The 20,345-nt window shown below is 43.0% G+C and overlaps 1 protein-coding gene across 1 annotated transcript in view; it reads right to left on the bottom strand.

Annotated features, from left to right (window-relative positions):
- Window positions 1-20,345, bottom strand: part of CHN1 (chimerin 1) — a 79,885-nt gene that overhangs the window by 2,001 nt on the left and 57,539 nt on the right. Inside the window, exons 6-10 of the mRNA XM_009278593.2 lie at window positions 17,010-17,094; window positions 4,995-5,168; window positions 4,211-4,288; window positions 2,904-3,041; window positions 1,769-1,874 (exon numbers count right to left, since the gene is read on the bottom strand). Of these exons, the coding sequence (XP_009276868.2) occupies window positions 1,769-1,874; window positions 2,904-3,041; window positions 4,211-4,288; window positions 4,995-5,168; window positions 17,010-17,094 (581 nt within the window). The remainder of the gene's footprint in view (window positions 1-1,768; window positions 1,875-2,903; window positions 3,042-4,210; window positions 4,289-4,994; window positions 5,169-17,009; window positions 17,095-20,345) is intronic.

The raw sequence follows: 20,345 nt of genomic DNA on the forward strand, positions 1-20,345 counted from the left end.
GGATGCTACTTCTTAATGTGGGCTCAGGGGCAGCTTGTGCTCTCCTGCGCTGCTCTGCCTCAGCTCGGAGAACATAGGGTCCCGCACGGGGAGGGCAGGAGAAGGACAGCCTGCCTGGGACATCCTGACACCGAGTGTGCCCATTGCTGCTGCCCACTGCAACGGATGCAGTAGACACAAACGTGCCTCAAAGCCTAAGCTTCTGCCTTGGTTTATCCTGGTGAATTGCCTCGCTCAAGGAAACAAGTTTAGATTATGCAAATGTTTTAATGCACACTATGGTTTAAAGAATCCGTAAGAATTCTCAGAAACAACTAAGAATCCAGGGACAGCAACTGAAAGAGTCTGGCTAAATTATTTCTCATTTCACCACTGTGGCATCTTGCGTTGCATGAAGAAATCCTTTGGTATACAAAAAAAAATTTCAAGATTTTTCTTCCTTTTTTTCCCTTCTGCCTTAATTTTTATTTTGAAACAAGTCAAACTGATGTTTCCAAGCTGCTGTGTCTTCTGTTTGTAATTATTCCAGATAAAGGAGCTGTGTCTGATTACCTGAATTTAGCAGCAAGACAACAGCCTGTGGAGCACCACAGCTCTTTTTAGCAAATGTATTAAAAGGAAGTTTAAAAATGAGTGAATTTTGTCACCCTTCTACCTTATCATTCACCTATACCAGAAATACGATGTGCAAAAGCAACTTGCTAACTAGAGCAGCAACAGCTACTCTTGAACAGGGTAAGGAAAAATTAACTTCACACTTCACAAGCAGCAAGGCGGGTTTTTTTTGTTCCCAAGTCTCTCATCCCTGTGTCTGTTCTAAAACATCCATTAGAAATGTCATTGAAATAAATGGACAAATCAGGCAGAAACCCTGTAGCTGAATTTTGCCTGAGGCACTCAGCAGAGTCGACATATTCCTACTTGTAGAACTATAAAAGGAAAATAAAAGAGCTTAAAATAAAGGCTTTTTCTAAGGAAAGGGAATGATGCTTATATATTGACAGTAAGTTCATGTTACTTGAGAAACTAAAATGGCTACCCTAACATGCCACATTGATTTTTTCCCTACTTTCCTGAAAGAAATAGAACCTGTGCTGTTGTGCTGGATATTCATCCGTCAGTCCCTCTCTAACAATTTTTCAGCCTACTGATCATCTTCAGTCATATCTGGGGGAGAAGGAGAAACCTCAGACAGAATTTGTGCTCCTACGTTTTTGAGAAGGTGGCAGGTGGAATGAGAGGCTCCACACTGATGAGGAATGACTGGCAGACCTCACCAGACGTGTGGCTGGAGGGCAAATTAACACTGTGCCTAATCGGCATCAGCTCAAGCCTAGCGTGTGTCGTCTTTTTTAGGGTGTCAGGGATGACCAGGTTAGACAAGACTTAGCAGAAAAAGACACCGATCTATAGCCACTAAGCCGTATTAGTTCCTTGCCCAGGAAGTGACTTATTACTCCTAGGGGTACTAAAGGCTTTTGTTGCCATAAATATTCACTGTAACCTTAAATGTAGTGCAAATTTGTTAGGCAGGTGACTTTTGTGCTTCAAAACTGTGGTTTTTTGACTTACGTCCTTCAAGTACTTTGTGAGTGCTTTAAGCGGGATAAAAACCAGTGTTTGGGTATTTGCTGTTGTACAGACTATCAGTCCCTGCTGCAGTCCATCTCCAGGATTTGGTGGGCCTTGCCGAGACTTTTCTGGAGGTCCTAACATGGTCTTTGCTAAAAATGAGTTTGGCTTAGTTCTCTCCAGCTAGTCCACCTACCTCTTCAGATGGGCCATGAGATACCGTAATGTTTCACAGTGTGCAGGCGGCAGCAGTTTCAGCGCCTCATGGAGAATTTCCAGCTGTTCGTCCGGATCGGTGGTTTCTGAAACACAGAAGTTCAACTGTCACCACATGTACAGCCAGAATTCACACACAGAAGGACAAGAACGGTGGCCTGCAGAGGAGATAGGGCCTCACAGCTCTGCTGGATTACTGATTTCCAGAACCTATCCAAGCCTCATAGTGGAAGATTTGCCTGTCCAAAGAGGTGCTCAGAGCACAGTCAGGATGTGATTGGTTTTGGACGAAGAAAACTCCCCAAAGCGAACTGCAATCCACTGAAAGATTCCCTGCAGCCTACTAAAAAAAATTCCCCTGGCAATCCTTGCTGACTGGACTAGTTTTGCACAAATAATCTACAGGTGCAACCCTGGGACAGCAGAAGGTACTGGGAACTCTGCCATCAGCGTCTTTGGCTGTGTCCATGCTACTGGGAAAGAGCCCTCTCCAGAGGAGCGGTAAGCCCAGCATCCGGCCCTTGTTTTCTACCCACAGCCACCTCACACCTTTCCAGGTGTGGCTGGTGTGACTGCGACATTGCAGAGATGCTTCAGGCAGCCAGGATGCTTGGGAGAGATGTTCCAGCTGGGCTTACCGCTGCGCTTGCAGACTCGCTGTCTGCAAGGCCAGCCTTGAAGGTGGCCTTAGGATAAGCGCTTATCAGCTTGTAGAAACACTCCAAATGGACACCTCTAGAAACAAATGAGTTATCTTATTTCTAAACATTTTCATAAATCACCTTCTTTCTGGCAACACAAACCCAACAGACTTTAAACATCACTGTCAAGTACTAGGGATTCATGCAAGACACAAAAAGCGATGTAATCCATAATGTGTGATGAAAAGGAAGCATTCCTGGTGACAAAGGCAAAGAAAAATGTAACCATGATCACGTAGCGCTACGTGGTCATGTTGTAATGTGCAGAGCATATTTACTCCTGCAATCCTTACTAAATAGGGCATGCAGGGTAAGAGCCGATGGGACAGCTATTAAATCAATAGGCAAGTACTGCACAAAAAGGAGAAGGAAGGGATGAGAGTGAAAACCAGGAGGAAAATGCGCTATACTTACTCGCAGACTCTATAAACTTTGGGTAGGCATCATACGTGATGAGTGGAATTGGCAAATCCCTGAAGTACAGTTTAAGTGCACCAGTGATAATATTGATATCTTCATACATATTCACAGAAATATCAGCTTTTTCCCCATCTGTGTGGAGAAGGCACTGACATTAAAGTCTTGGAAATGTAAACAGATGTAAAACAGCATTCAAAAGAAAAATAGTAACTTGCTTAAGCAAACATTATTAAAAGGGACACAACTACAGATTTTGGCTTTTATAAGCAAAACAGAGAGTTATTGGGCTGTGAAGTTCATTGTTTCAGGGCAAAATCCTCAAGCATTTTATAAAGAAACCTATCCTTTCTTCATTTCAAATTATTACAAAAAATGCAGGGTTTTTTGGGGGGCAAAAACCTGCCAGTCTGATCTAGCAGTATCTATCTTGTAGAAACGTGTGGAAGTTCAGCTATTTCTGAACACATTGCGTTGCCAAACAACGCATTTGTCAGCACTGAGTGAGAAATCAGGGGCGCCTGGGAAAAAAAGTAAAAGAAAGAAAACCAACTTAGTCCACAGCTTCCTCATTTTATAGCAAAAACATGTGTTCACCATTTAGCTACAGAATACTACCTACTCCTGACCGCAGTGGACACAGATCCAGAACTTCGCTTCTCCAGCACATCCCCGCCCTGCTAACGCTGCAGAGGAGGCAGATGTTGTCTGAATAGGTCCAGTCCTCCGGAAAAAGAGGAGAGAGAGTTTCCAGCATGGATTTTGGCCTTCATTTCTACTGGTATAGGGGGACTGCAGCTGGAAAGCCTTTAATTTTCCCACTGCCTTTTCTCAGAGAGAAGAGTTTGTTCTCACTGACCTTCTTTTAGACTGTAATAATTCAAACTTTGTTTGCACTATTGTATTCATCTTATTATTTTGGACCTTTCATCCAGAAAGATGCATTTAAGTTGCACAGCCCTCTTAAGGCACTTCATCACTTGCCCTCTATCCCTCCCCCACCCCCCTGAGCGTAGTTTTACTTGCAAACTAGGGCAGTAGTTCAGAAAGCTTTGTCCTTTCCTATGCACATCATTACTGAAGCACAGATCCTGATGGAAGGAGAAAAGTAGATTTTGGTAACAAAGGCCAAAGTGAAGCTGATAACGCTTTTCTGACGGGAAGACTCCCCTTCTGTTAGCACAGCTGCCGGACTCCTTCAGCCCACTGATGCAGTGGAGCGTAAGACAGACGGGGGCTGCGCAGAAAAATCGTGTATATTTAATACATCAGCACAAAGTTCCAGCATGCAGGAAAGACTGTACCTCTGTCAAATGCCATTTTGACATCTTCGATAAGATCACTAAATCCTGAGACTCTGTATAGTCCTTCAGAATTAAGACCTGCAATGAACATTTTAACAAGACTAAAATTAGTCTTAATTTTACAGTTTCCTTCCACCCAGTTCTTCCCTAGTCAGGTTCTTCATTTAAGGCAGAAAAAGCAGGCACATTTTAAAAGCCTTATCAGGCTTTTCTTTCAGAATGAAATCTTATCCTGGCCTTTTAACCCTGACCCTTGCATTAGCTGCTTTGTTATATCAGCACTAAATTATGTTTATACAAACGATTTCAGAGGTGAAGAAACATATTAAACCAATTACAACAGATTTAAAAATAACCGAGATTAGCATACTTGATGTTCAGTCATTATTTCAGAATGACAACAAATACTCTAATTCTAGAAAAGGATACTCAGTGGGGGCTAGGGGAACTAGCAAGAGGAAATTCATCAATACTGCCTTTTTTTAGCACACTCACTTAATTTTTTTAATAAAAATATTACTGGAAAGATAGATGCCAATATATAACTATAAAGCAGTAATTGTCCATTAAGCAATTTCTAGCAGAATCTATAAAAATTATAAATGGGTATGAACCATGAAATAATGCAAAGTATAATATTAGCTGTGCAGGGTAATTGGCAGTCATAAAATGTCTTATGCAAATCTGTTTGGAGCAATCACATGTTCAGTAGAAACCCAGATGACCCAGATCAATCTAAACGGATTATCAGTAAAGCAATGAAAGTCCATTAACTATGCCTTACCTCTAGATTCAATTTCCCTAATGCACATGTCTACTACCATTGGTCTCTTAGTGAAGTGTGCTTTTACTAGCGTTGTAAGGTCACAGCTGTACACTTTTTTGACATGCTTCAGGTCTGGCTTGCAGTCATTTGGGACCATCTTGGAACACTGCTTGTGCACATTTAAACCACAATCTGAGAGAAAAATGAAAAGACGATTAGGCTGGTGTTTGGTGAAAATGTGTATCCCGAGGTCAGTACTGCGGAGTACGTATGGCTCCTGCAGGATCTGACCTGACCTTGCAACTACCACTACTACTTCTGTTGAGACCTCTTAACCGTCAAATGCACGAGGTAGGGACAGACCTGAAGTACGACAGATTTTCTACCCAAGACATTTCTTCTGTCCCTAGAAGATCTAACACAAAGTGACAAACTTTCCATACGGTTTTTCGAATCAGGATCTAAGGGTCAATTATTTTCCCCACCACTATTACATATGTTGCTATCACGATCTAAATTTTCTTCCAAAGTTGCCGTGGATTTCCTAACACGTACGGCTTCAATGTAGTGCTGGACTGTGGCACTTAAGACACCTCCTGGGGGAGATGAAGGTAGGGACGGAGTCTCAGAAGGCTACAACCCCTCTGCAGTGCGCATTGGCAAGGCAGCCCTGAGACCTGAACCATTTCAGGGACCCCTATGCTCTTGCCAGGTGTGGCAGCCCATGCTTAGTGTTGCTAGTGACAGGGCCCATTCCCCAGCTCAGAGGGGAGCTGAAAAGCAGACGCAGGGGTCACCAAGCTGGTTGGTGTTTTCTTGCTACCAAGCAGTTTACAAAGGACTTTGCTAAGTCACAGCAGCTACAATTCTGATGCCATTTCACAGGGTGTTTCTGAAACAAAGTGTTGGCAGGCACCAAAACAATTCTGTTTACTTTAAAAATGACTTAGGGAAAATTTGTTGTGGTTTTTTTAAAAACATAACCAAAACCTCCACAGCTTTATTGTAAACATACTGAGAATGAGATTTAGTTTAAGTGAAACTTAATTGAAATCAGGTTACAGAAAAATGTTTGTTCTGCCCAAAACCATTCAAAAACATAGTACTCAGGGTCTGGGAAAAAAAATCTTGGAAAACACCACCTTAATTCCAAAGGACTCCAGTTCTGCAAGCGTTTCTCTACATCACTGCATTGCCATACGGAGTCCCCTGGATTTCTGCAGAATTAAGGGATGTAGGAGCTTGAAGGATCAATGCCTTGATGAAAATCTGTACTTTCCTCTCCCACTGCAGTACTGAGTATCTGTCTACATAGATTCCCTTTGTATTTCATTCCTGCCGATTTCGCCAATACTTGTATTTTCATTAATGCCCCATAAATTACTTGACTTTGTTCTTTCCAAAACAGTAAACCCCAGAATTCATTGCTAAGTTTAACTTCCACTAAGTCAGCTGCTGCCTGCTGCTAAAAGCACTTTGTTTACTTAACAGGCCTGTAAAGCAAACAGCTTTGTCACTTAGGATCCTCTGTAAAACATCCAATCTCTGGTTGCAATTAAAGTTCGGCATGTCACCTTCAATCAGTCAAAACTTGCACAGATCCCGATCCAGATGAAATGGCTGATTAAAATTCTCTTTAGCTATTTCTGTGCCGGAGCGACTCCCTTCCTTGCTAGGAACGGTTAGCATGCAAGACAGGGAGCTGCGAATGCTGAATTTCCCACCTGGTTGTGATTTTGTGTTGCGAACCCCACCTTGGGCAAAGCCATGCAAGGCAACACCTGGCCCCCTGCAAACAAGCAGTACCACCGGGGGTACCATGGGGGCCCACCCTGGTCAGCCTCGGTTGCTTGCTTTGACCCCCAGCCCTCTCCTGGGCTCGCCCCAGAAGCTGCTCGTCACAGCTGGCTGTCCCGGAGCCCCAGGCGGTGGCAGGCTCAACTGCTGTCCCTCCAGGCGTGGGGAAGTTCAGTTTGGTCACTCGGGTTCCTTCAGTGCTTGCTCAGTTGCCTCATTCGTGACAGAGAGGAAACAGTAACAGACAAAGCACTTGCCTTCCCCTGACCATTTATTTAAAACCCGCATTTAATCAAGTGCTTTAAGACCCCTAGTTGGAAGGTGCATGACCACACAACCTCTTCATGCACAGCACCTACCCCACCTGTGGTTCTGGGGTGTGGAACGAAGAAACTCTGAGCACGCCAGCCAGTGCAGGCAAGGGGAGCTCCACCTACGCTTTAAATGCCTATCACCAGCCCTACATTTTGTCTGAACTCTGAGAAATGAGGTGCCTCTGTGCTTTAAATAGGGAACCCAAATTCACTGGAAACATGTGACTTGAATCCCTTAGCGTCTCAGTGCTTCGGCTGTAACATGGGAAGGAGAAACTGTTCTTGCCTCCTCGGGGTCTTGTAGAAACAAATTCGTTAAATGTTTGTGGAAATACAGAGGAGAAATTACTCATCTTTGGTATAAGGTTTGAATAATAAGACCAATGGCTACACTTCTAACAACGAGAAGACAAAATACCGAATAGGTGCTATTAAGCAAATACCATCCATGCTGCTTTGAGAATAAGGATGAAGTTGTGGAGTAAAAAATAATAAGTAGTCAAATAATCAGAGGCAACATCTTAATGAGCACACAGAAGGGAAGCAAAGTAAGATCACATAGGAAACCTTAATTTTTTATTTCCTTTATTTCGAAACCCTAACCTTGCAATAATAGTATTTACGAATGCAAATATAATTATTATACATAGAATTCCTACAATTGCTGCAAGAAGCACCTGTTCCAACATGCGCAAAACGGCCTAGTACGTCTGTCAAAAATGATGTCTACAAGACTGGAATGGCAGCGTCTCGCTCATGAGGACTCACTAGCCATTTTGTGAGTGCAAATTACCTGCTTCACGCAGACAGCAATACACCTCAGGGTTATGTTTCTGAGAATCCAAAGATAATTAAGACTAAAATATACAAAAAAAGGCAAAACACGCTTCCAAGTATCTCATACTTGACTTAAAACAATTATCGCACTCACTGAGATCATCCTAATTACATTTATATACAAGAAAGTTTCATTTCATTAAAATATGTAACTTACAGAGATGTTTTCAATGTGAAAACCTTGCTTCTGAAAATAATTGTGTTATTGCTAATCCCATAGATTCAAATGGGCTTTGGATCTGACCTCATTAATACCAGAATAATAATTACAAATGCAAAACTCAATTTTCCTCCTCTCTCGTTTGTTCTTCCTTTGCATTTGATTAGACTTTATGCAGCAGCCCACTGCTTAAGGGCTTACAAACACTCCTGAGAAACATTTAAAACCTAGAAATATTTCAGATACTTAATGCTTAGAAAATGCATGAGCACTAGGTTCAATATTATTGGGCTGTGTGGTATCCTCCTAACAATCAAGGCTCTTTACCTCTTAAGTAAGCGTAGGACATCACCTCACTTTAGCAATTCTGCATCAATATGTACTTCCAGAAGATTTCAGTGATTTTGCAACAGAAAAATTATATTTTTTCCAATAAAGAAGCTGAAATTCACCAGTGCCGTGCTTCCTATCAGGTGCGCCCCTCTCCTGAGCTAACAGTACTTGTTAGTTAGCTAACACATGACACAGCCATGTCTCAGTCACTAGTCTCTGGTTTAGTTGATAACCAGAGCCACGCATGGATGAAGGATGACCACCTGTCTTGCTAACTCCAACAAGGTAAAAGGTACATGGGCAGGAGGTCAGCGCTCCTCTCCACTGAGCACTGGGAATGTGCCAACCTTCTGCTCTATACTCTGCTTACTTGTTAGTACTAAAAGACAGGAATTATGCTGCAAATTGCATATTATTAAATAAAAATGCCTTCTGTTCTCATTGCAGATGCTTCATGAAAGCTTCAAAACCCATTATTTCGGCATCAACTAGGAAGGAACAAGAAAGCCAAGTCCTGAATCTCTCTGCGCGCTGCCACATGGTGAAGCTTTAGGACTGCTTGCCTTGTTCACACATGAGCTTCATGATTTGGCTGGGTTCGTTAAGACCAAGAGGATTCATTTGATTTCAAATTTAGGGTCTATTTACTTTTGGTTATATCAAAATAAATCCAGAATAGCTAAGTTGGCGTTAGCAGCTTTACTCCGGATCTAAAGGAGCCTTACCCATTTCTTACAGAAGTTCATCAGAGCTTATCTGCTGGCTGGCTATACAAATTAGAGAGGAGCTAAAGAAAAATCCCCCTAAAGCATCGTATCTGCTGATAAGTCCTATAATAATACAGGACAGATTTAGAAGATGCAGTCATGAACCCTTGCAGGTCAATAGGAAAACTTCTGCTGACTTCAGTTAATCAGAATTTCATCTTATACAGAGATGATTTGTCAGGATTAGAACGGAGAGTCACGCATACTATTCCTTTTTACAGTGCTATCAAACTGTGGCCACCTTTCAAATATACCAAATGTGACCAAAAAAAATGCAGTCATAAATTCAAGAGTTTATAGGAAGTTTGGAAATATAGGAAAAAAAAAAAAGAGTAATTTTAGATGACAGGTTTAAAATTCTGTGATAAGCTGCCCCGACTTTAATAGCATATTGATCTAGGAGTTCAGGTGGGCTGTGACATTACTTCTATGAGAGCTGTTAAATTTAAAACTAGTTTGACAATACTTTCCTATGATACCTAGAAAAAGGCTTGGTAATGTTTTAGAAACAGCTAATACTGATGTTAGTCCACTGGGCTGAAAGAACAAATAACATGTTCATATTAATGCATGAGCAGAGCCAAAAGATGTATGTACGTTAATACCACCCCATGAGCACACATTACAAATATTTGCAGAGACTAAAGTATACTTAGCTGTCGCTTTTTGTTGTACTGCTGATTTGATTTTAGTCAGTTTTAGATTTCCTTTGGTTTACAATTTACTGGCTAACATGGCTGCTGATCACGCTCCATTGGAACGATACCGTATGCTACATACATCACTCTAATTATATTTTTGAATTCTCCCAAAGAAAATTTATGCATTTTGTCACTCTGAGGAGCAGCTTTAAGAGCTAAAAGGTAGATTTACATTATCTGCAAAAAGTTCTGAAAGACTCTTCAGAGGTTTACGGTAAGCGTGGGAGGGTGGGAAGCGCAGAGCTGGGGCGCTGGCACTGTGCGTTGCCTTGGGCAGGTCCACTGGGGTCCCTGCCAGACAGAAAAACCCCGCCGCTTTTGGTAAGCTGACCTACGAAGACGACGGGTTCTACACAAGCACAAAGTATTGGCATCGTTACTTTTGCAAGGGTGAAAAGGTTAGAAAGGAATTTGCTCTCATAAATCAATCATGAGCTAGTAGGTTTCCTTTAATAATTTAATGCTCTTTTCTGTAGCAGAGGAAGCAATGTTTTCTATTCCCTCAGATGCAGTGTGTGCGAACAAGCACGTGAACGTAGCAACCCCACTGGCCCCGCATGCTGCACTTTGTGCTTCCAAGCCCAGGGGCGGGGGGGGTGCCATGAAGGTTGCCTTCTCTCTCCTCCTTGGCAGAGCTGTTCCAGCCCTCGTGGCAACGCTGGAGCTCCTACACTGCCTTAGGTACCTGCCATTTGTTAATGTGCAATGCACATCTGGAAGCAACCTTGGTCCCACCAGAGTCTTAAGCCACTTTACTAAGCAGCACCATGGCAAAAATTGCTTCCAAACGTATGTGTATGCTCCCCCAAACCTGCTATCATCCGTACTACTACATCATGCACTATAGGGCACATTATTCTTTAGGAAGGAATTTCTAGGGGGCAGCTAGTTACTTGGCAACAAAATTACCTAATACCACAGAAAAATGAGGGCTTATGAAATAAAAAGAAAAAAAGCACATCCAACAACCCTTATCCCAAATCAAAAGAATACATATGTCTGCGCCTCCAAAAGCTGGCTGGAAAACGCAGGTGAAATGTTCTTTCAGCAGAGCACGTTTGGTGGCGATGGTTTGATTTTATGGAAGTTCTGAAAGATCACAGACAGTTCGTTCAAAAACTTCCCTGGCTTCCTGCCACGACACCTGCCTACCTCCTCAACAGCTCCCCTGATGGGCCGCTGGCTCGCTCAAGGCTACCAGGTCTGTGTGGGCTTGGAGATAAAGCCGCTTTTAGGACTTACAGTTTCAAGAATATATAGCTCCAGAATAGCTTCCCCATGGGAACGGCTCTGAAGCAAGGCTCCGCTGCCTGATTAGCATTTCAAAATTCTGGAGCTCATTCCTTGCAGGACCACCACCAGATCCTGAGCTGGCGGAGCAGCCTGTCAGGCAGCGCGCATTTCCTCCAACAGCATCACCACCTGCCTGAGGTGGGCAGGGACTGTTCTCCAAACAGTCCCCTATCCACAGCCCTGACCCCTGTGGCTTTGCTTTGCTCTTGTTCCCTTTTCGGGCTGACTGTCCATGCCCTACATGGTCAGGGAAACCAGCAGAATCTGGATACACATCTCGGAAGAAACTTGGATGTCTTTTTAAGGTACAGGTGTGGGCAGAAAGGGACCTTATCATGACCGAGGCATGCAAAATACCTTGAGAGTGGGCACCACGATGAGCACACCTTGCCTTCCCCTTTGCTGAGTTACTGTCACAAGAGCATCAGTCGTTCTTCCAGGCACTAAAAGCACGAGCACTGTGCCTGCACAACTAATGCCTGAGGATGGGCAGGCTCCTTTGTGGTCTCCTTCATCCTTACACACCAGTGGAGCAACACAGGGCTGTCCAACACAAGGGATGTAATAGCAAAGCAAAACAAAACAGCACAGGAAATAGGGCAGTTGTACGTTTTTCAGTTGCTGGAGAAGGAAAGGGATGAAATGGGGAAATTAAACACTTAAGCAGTAATTCACAAAACAATCCTGCTTTGAGACTGTACTTTAAGTTTTCTGAAAATGAACTCCTGGGGCTTACTGCGGTCAGGGCTGGCAGCAATATTGCTTGGGCTTAGCCAGTGGCAGCTGATTGCCCCCACGCTGACAGTTCAGCTGCAAGTTCATTTCCATCAGTTCTTCAGAGAGAAGTTACCTACTCCAAGGGAAACAAAAGATAGGCAACTGCTACATGGGTGGCAGGCTGAGACAATTCAGAGCAAATCTATCAAGGCAGCAGAAATGGTGCTTCATGTACAGCCTCAGAGGGTGGTGCTGCCTGGTGTTAAAAGGAGCAGCCCAAAATGCTACCAAAAGTACCTAGCGAAATACAGTCAAAAAAATTATCTTTCCTTTAAGATAAGCTAATTAACGCTCTTAAACCAGCCTGTTCCAAAAAATCTTCTGATTAAATCACTTATTCCTTAAGAACAACAAGCAAAAGCGTACAGAGGAAGGAGCAGATTATACAGTAACTCGAACAGTTCTTACGGGCTGGGGAAGGGGACAGGACACACGCAGCAGCTTGACAAGTCTACTAGTCTGCTTGTCTACAAGTCTACTCAGATAGTGCACGAACAGCATCATTAATGCCATGCTCTAGTCTCTGATAACACACGCTATTCTCCATTAATGCTACCAGGTGTTACGTGTTGGTATCATTCAGAAAATTAACTCCCTGGTGCTTATCTGCAAATTTTCTTTGGATATTGTTTCTCTCCTGAACACATTCTGGGTAATGGGATGAGCCCTCTGAGCGCAGGGGAGCCTTACATAGGAGGAATGTAATTGAGAATACTTTTTTTTTAAGTTCATGCATTGGATTTTGAGCTGGGGTAAACTCTTATGCCTTCATTAGCTTCTGCTGAGCTTCAGTGTTTACACAAGCTGGTGGCATTGTAATTTCAAACACTTCTTCAGTCATTTCTACTTATGGCAAAAGCCTGCAGGAAAGCACACTGGAGATGCAGCATGCCGTCAGAAAAGGCAAATTCCTTGCATACAGGTGAGTCTTCATCTCACACAAATTTTACGGGCCTGTGGCTAGGATGCAAAAATTGGAAGCACGACCCTCTGAGGCAGTAGGGCAGATGTCTATTAAGGATTCACTCTAAGGACGCAAATCTGTCTTTAAAGAAGTTTGACGGTTGGACTCGATGATCTTAGAGGTCTTTTCCAACCTTAATGATTCTATGATTCTATAAGTTGATGAAATAAAGATCAAATTTCACAGAATAAAATTTAAGAAAAAATAAATTATTCCTGTTTTGCTCTGGATATACTACTAGCAGAAGTCAGACTAAGTCCACCAATTCATTTCCTACAGGATCCAAATCCTGGACATCACCCTAGGTCTTAATTTTGAAAGACAATAAAGTCTTCCCATGTTTGGTGGCTTGCATTAATCCCGAAACCTTTGTAGTCAAGATGACAGCCAACATCTTACTTCAACCAATAACCACCCTTCAGGTGGCAAACATGGTGCCTACATTTACCTCTCGTCTTTATGGAAGGGAAAAGAGGTAGTCATCATTCTTTGTCTGCCGTAAAACCTGAACAAGGATAGGCTAGGGAGAATCCATCTTCCAGGGGTTAATCATACATGAGTGTACCTGACAAGATACTGAACACACTCAAGGCTGTATTTTGGTGGAGAGGGACACATTCAGCGATGCCAGACTGCACCAAAGCATGAGTCAAGGCAGTTCAAGTGGCTAAGGCATCCTCGCTGGTTGCTACGGCATGTGTACTGTTATGAATGTTTGGTTCTGGTTTATTATTTTTCAAAGGATTGGCTTGTCCGTGTAACAAAAACTAATCTATCAGCCATTGGAAATAAGTTCCACTTTTTCCTCCTGCTCCTGCTCCTCTTTTCTGAAATGGATTACATTTATCTTTGTTGTCCAGTCTTGGACTGTCCCACACTTCTCTTCTTGCATGTTTTTGTGCTCCTGCAGAGTAGAGGATTTAAAATGGCTGAGAGTAGCCCATGCAGTAATCCATTTGTATTTGTTAAACTTATCACTTCTATACAGCAGAGTCCTCTTGAGATGTGCAACTGTTTGGTATGAAAAGCAAACGCTTTAAAAATTATAAAATTACATATGATCAGTGCAGTTTTGCTCATAAGTATTTTCAATAAAATGATTATACAGACCACAAAACAGATTTTGTGGATTTCCCTGGAGTGGCATTGAACCCCATTTGAATGCAAGTGGGCTGCCTCCTGCTAAAAGCTGTAATTTTTTTTGAAGTACAAACCTACTCTGAAAAGCAATGGCCTCATGTGGCTCCTTGTTTACTGTGCCTCATTGTTTCCATATTAAAATGGCTCAGTTCAGAAGCAAAATGATCACTTAAAAAAAACCCCAAACCAAACCAAAACCACTAAGACCTCCCCCCAATATCTGTGCACCTCTGCCTTGCCTCCAATATGCCTAGATCTCTACAGCTTCTGGCTCTGATGGCTTGTACAGCCTCAGCTGACAGCAGCAGGTAGACGCTGCTGCAGATGAGGCACAGAAAGAAACTGAGAAGCTCAACTGTTTGGATGAAACAACACAGGACTGAAACAAATTAAAATATCCAGCCAAATGAACCCTCACCAAACAAACAACATTCAAATCCCACAACGCAGGCTAAGCCATGCCAATGAGCCAGCCCTCCTCCGCTGATTTGCAATAAGACAAAACAAAACCCAAAGCAAAAAATCCTACCGTGAATAGCTGTTTTTTACCTAGTTCCCATTTTTATTCTTGCTGATGTCCTGTATATCCCTCTACCACAGCAGCTCCAGCTCCTCTGCTGCCTGAGGACGTGGACCCTTAGTTTAAGTCAGCACAAGGCAGACTGGGGAACTGCTGAGCCTGTCCTGCCATGTCCACCTCCATGGGGCTCTGCCTGGAGTCCCTCTCCTCTAGCCAGCCACTGATTTCTATGAAATTTATAAGAATAAAACTATCTGGGAAGCCCCTAGTTCTCTGTCAGCTATCGCTGAGGTTGGCTGGTGGCTAAATGCTAGCCTTGCGGCGAGGGGAGGACAAGCGAGGTGGGTCGGCTGCAACCCATGCCCTTGGGAAAGCCCGACCCTGCTGCTCCTCAACCCCAAGCAAGCCATGCAGGACACAGTGTGGCAACCACACCTGCCAAGCTGAGGAAGCGCTGCTCGGCAGCCTCACCACTGCACAGCTCCTCACCTGCTCCTCCTTGCACCCCGGCTGACGATGCTGCATGGCAGCAGCTCGCCTGGTTGTGCCCAACCACCCTGAGTGTGCCCCGAGAAACCTCAGGCTCCCCCTGCCCCAACCCCTCGCTGATGCTTCAGCAAGCAAGTGCAGTCGTACAACGTGGGATTTTAAAATATAAATAAGATCATCGGAATTACTGGAAGCTACCGACACCAATATGAAACCTTACACAAGACAGAAAACCCTAATTATAGTTTCTGAACCTATGAAGTCATCTAATACACATACGTTCCTCTACACTGCAAGGAGGAAAAAAAGAAGACATGCAGTACTTATTACCATCCCCATAAGGAGGAAAGAAAACCAGACTTTGGAAGTTATTGCAAACTCATAATTTAGAAAAATCTGCATAAAATCAGAAAATCAGCTCTACTGTAGTTACAAAAAAAAAAGGGGGGGGGGCAGTACAAAATCATAAGCACTTTGGGTTTTGTTCTAAAAGCAATATTATCTGTTCATTCCACAGTGCCATGTAGCATTGTGAGCCTTCATACTGTTCAGTTTTATTGATTTTCTGGATCAAAGCTACTTAACATAAATCTGAAAATACTTGGTATTTCTCCTAAATGCCAAAACTGAGGAATCTGCTTCACGCAAGGAAGGAAGATGGCACGCTTACTGACTCACGTGTCATCAAAAAATGAATACCGTAATCAGAAAACAATTCAAGAACAAAATCAGGCTTCCTCTTTCTCTTCTAGCACTGTACACCCTATGCAAAATCAACAGCAGTAAAAAGTACTAAAAATCTTCATTCATAAGCAAAGGACATGGCTGCAACCCGAAATACTTCGTAGGGGGGAAATACTGAGAAAGAAAACAACATTTTTACATAATCATTACTTAAAACAGAGCTGCACTCTCTAATACATCTTGGACAGTGCAGAGTCTATTGGTAATGACAGGATATTGCATTCAAATAATTATGGGGGAAGGATTTTTAAATATTTCAATCACATTTGGCTATAAATTTTTACATTATTTTGCAGTTCTGTGATAAAAAGCCCTTTTATTTGCTTGAGACAAGATTTCAGAAAGCTTTAGACAGAGCAGATTTTCTTAAATTAGCTTGAAAATTCAGTTTCCAGGGCAACATACGCAGGTCTTCATACATCAACATTTCTTTGCACCATTTTTATAAATGTGGCTGCCTGCTAGAATGTCATAAAATACTTTTTAAATACAGTAAACTATTTTGATCACTTTGATCCTTTTTGCCTTTGAAAAAAGCTGACTGTCCTTTCTTTTCAGAAGACTCATATCAATAAAATTGTCAAATTGTTTTACTTCAGAGAGGCTTTATCCCAGAAACGCCTGCAGTGACACCCATGCATGTAATACATTTCTACCAGCACCTGAGTGTTTATGTAACATTTCAGTACGCACCCCTTATTCATCATCCCTTTTCTTACTTCTAAGTTTGCAAGTAGGAGACACGATTTAGGGTCTATGGCACACTGGGAGTCTGCTGGCTTATAGGTAAAATTAACCTGGATGCCTGTTTCACAGCAGCAGTGTGAAATTTGCTGATCGCCCACATTGCACAGAGACCCTCAGCGAGTTTCTCACAACTACCAATACATAAAAGTGTTATAAAAGAAACAACGCATCTATCTGTTTTCTCCTCCACTCTGAAAGGGGGAAAAAAATAAATCCCTTAATTATCATTTCCCCTCAGTGAGCACTTTAGAGGTGCTCTGCATCACTGCAGTGATGTTAGTGAAACAGGTACCTGAAACCATCAGCAGCAGAGTGGACACGTTTCCTTCTTCGATTTTAACAGGGGTCAGATCAGACCCTTGCCATGCGGCGTTATGGTGGAGCAGGCAGCACATTAAATAGTTACAACATCAGGACTGTCTTAGGAAAAGACGACTGAATGACTGTTACCTGCACATTTTACTCCCTGAGCAATGAGGCCCCACATGAAGTTGGCACAGTATTCACACCAGTGCGGGCCCCTGAACGTGTGCACCTGGAAGACAGTAGCAGAAAGGAAAATTACAGAAAATGACCCAACTATTTCACAGACATCAATATCAATGTGTCTAAACAAGGCCGAATTCCTCTTCTTCGAAGGCACCACACGCGGTTGCTGGAAGCTTCCTTTTATCACCGCAGGAAAGGAAGAAAGAAATATAAGAAAGATTTAACTGCCAAGACTCTTGCAGACCTGCGGGAAACAGGAGCTCTCCACCCCGAGCCGTCCGGAGCAGCAGAACCCAGTCTGGGGGTTCTGCTAGAATGTCATAAAATACTTTTTAAATACAGTAAACTATTTTGATCACTTTGATCCTTTTTGCCTTTGAAAAAAGCTGACTGTCCTTTCTTTTCAGAAGACTCGTATCAATAAAATTGTCAAATTGTATGCCTGCAGACACCCATGCATGTAATACATTTCTACCAGCACCTGAGTGCTGGTAGAACCCACTCTGGGGGTTCTGCTCCCAGACCACGTGGGGCAGAGGAGCAATGGCAGGCCGCAGCCCTTCTCCCGCCTCTCAGCATCCCTCCGTCTGGGCAGGATTTTAGCCACGAGGCGAGGCTTTTGCAGCAACCATGCAAGACTTCACCTCTCAATTTAAAATGTCTTCTGCTTTGCCCTCCCCTCCATAAGGTACTGTGTGAAACGCGTAGGGGGCTGCAAGATTTCGCCTCGGGCAGAGGGAGTCCTGCCAGGCAAAAATACCAGTGCTACACAGAAATACTGCAAACGCACTTAAGGGCTTTCCAGTTTAGAATAACTCTAAAAGGAAATTATTCTCTTCAGACTAATGCTACATATTGAAAATCCAAATGAATCCAGTAAATGGAAACAAGAATCCACTGAACCAGGAAAAAAATTCAAAGCTAGGGAAGAAAAAAACCAATGCTGCTTTCAATCCCGGCTCACGTGCTCGTTACAAATCCTGCAGCCACCATTAGCTGCTTCTGATTTTATTCCGATAAAGTTCCTGCTGTAGGAAACCACAGGATTCTTTGCAGAGAAAGTCATTACTTCTTTAGCCAGCGTAAAAGGCTTCGAGCCTCTACATAGAATAGACAGGCTAACAAAAAAAATCAGTAAATGGTGATCGTAAAGAAATGAAATTTGTAGTGAAGTGTAATAAAAATGCTTTAGGCTTAAGTCACTTGGTTCTCCAGTTACTGGGCAGGTATCAGAGCAGGCAGTAACCTCACGCACCTGCACTGCCCAGTCGGATCAGCGTGGAGCCGGAGAGAGAAGGAGCTGGTTGAAACGCGCGTGCCTGACATCCACACGGGGCCCTGGTTATAAATAGCAAAACACAAAGTGGCCTGAGGGAGGTGGCGAGCACCCCCTGCACCGCTGATTGAACTAGCAGCTGGATCCTGGGTGACACTTACCTCAAACAAGTGACAACCCAGAGCAGCACCCAGCAATTCAGACCACGTTTCAGTTTTGGCTATGGGAAGGTCTGCAGCCTCCTGGGCACCTGCTGCCCACGAAGCAGCAGTAAGGTAGGTTGCTGCATTAGTCTGGAAAGTTACTCTTGAATTCACCAAGTAATTCACATGCGCGTCTGTGCTAAGCTAAGCTTATAACCGCCTCTAGCCCTACGCTGCTGAGCGTCTCTGGAGGAAGTGTAATGGTGCGAAGCATCATGTTCTCCCAGCGCTGGCACGGGCTGCCTCCCCCCAGCCATGCTAGGCGCCGTCCGCACCCACTCCCACGCACCTTTTGAAGGTGCGATGTGCTCCACAAGCCCCCTCCCTACAGCTCCAGCTGACTTCTACAAAGCAAACGATGACAAGACTGTCGGCAGCTGTAATCTCCATTTTCTTTTTTCCTCTCCACAAAGAGATTTTTCACACCTTCCTCTCCATTACCCACCTGCACTACCCACATCCTCTTGGCTTTCTTCCTCAGCCTTGTGTTTTTTTCCAGGTCTTTGGCAGCTTTCCCTTCCCAGAAGCAGCACATTCTAATATCCTCAAGCAAAATGCTGTGCTTTAATGCCTGCAGGACTAACAGAACTTTTTCAGGGGGAAAAAAAATCTTCCTTTCAGTCACCATCTTTTTTTTTTGTCAAAGGAACATTCCCCCCAAAACGCTTATTTAAAATATTTGTCAAAATTTCTGTTGAGGAAAATTGGGAAAAAAAAAAAAGTTCAAAAGTTTGAGCAAAAAATAATCTTTTTTCAGAATCCTTCTCTGTTTTATAAGAGTTTTTTTTTTTTTTTAAGTATTTCTGATTGTAAAGGAGTGAGAATTTTGTCTTGTTCGTTGAAATGCTGACATTTTAACTTTTTTCTTTAGGCAGATCAAGAACAAATTCTGACACATTAATATTTCTTGCTAAATAAAAAGAACAATACTATCCTATGCTTCTCCACTTGCTGATTTCAATTCATCAAATTCACTCAACGTGTCATTTGCTGAAGCGTTTCTAATGCTTTGCCCGGATTGTGGGGTCCTATCCTGGCCTCTCCAGGGCCGTCTCCAGTGCTGATACTCACCAAACCTCAGGTGCCCAATCTCTAACTGGCTGTTGTTTTAGCGGTGAACATCCCTCCCTCTTGGCATCTTGCTCCCTACCATGGTCTGCACCTTTCCACCTCCTCCTGACTTTCCCTAGGAACTCTTCTGCAGGGTCTACCACATCCCAAATCTGCCACTCCAACCTTTTGCCTCCCTTCATTTTTATTTTATTATTATGAATTTTTTTTTATGAGCTCAGTTTCCATTATGTTTCTAGTAACAATTATCCACCTAGACACAGAAAAAACTACCTATTACAGCCAGTTCCCCTGACATTATCCTGGCTCTCAGCTCACCCCTCAGAGAAGTTTACATGACTCATCAACTTAAAAATGACAAGGACAAAACAGACTTTCCTCTTCCCTACCACACTGCATGTATTGGTCACCCTTCACAAGACCAAGATTGATTTTGCCCTTCAGGATCATTGTCTCAGCATCACTAGCACTATTCTCTCAACCCATGCATCCAGGCTTCATCCAAATACTGAAATGCTGTTCCATATCATCAGTTAAGAAACTAACTTCTCTGTTAGAAGATTTATCCGGAGCCTGCTCAGCTTTACACTGCCCCATCCAAATTACTCTTTCTTATCTATTATTCTGATTGCAAACTCAAAACAAATTAAAAGCTAAGGCTAGGTTTTTCTATGTTCCATAATGCTCTACCTTGCTTCGTCCTTTATCTGACACACAATAGGGAGGTTCTCTGGCAATATTAATTAG

This window comes from Aptenodytes forsteri, unplaced genomic scaffold (genome assembly GCF_000699145.1).
Source record: "Aptenodytes forsteri isolate BGI_AS27 unplaced genomic scaffold, ASM69914v1 Scaffold257, whole genome shotgun sequence".
Lineage (NCBI taxonomy): Eukaryota > Metazoa > Chordata > Aves > Sphenisciformes > Spheniscidae > Aptenodytes > Aptenodytes forsteri.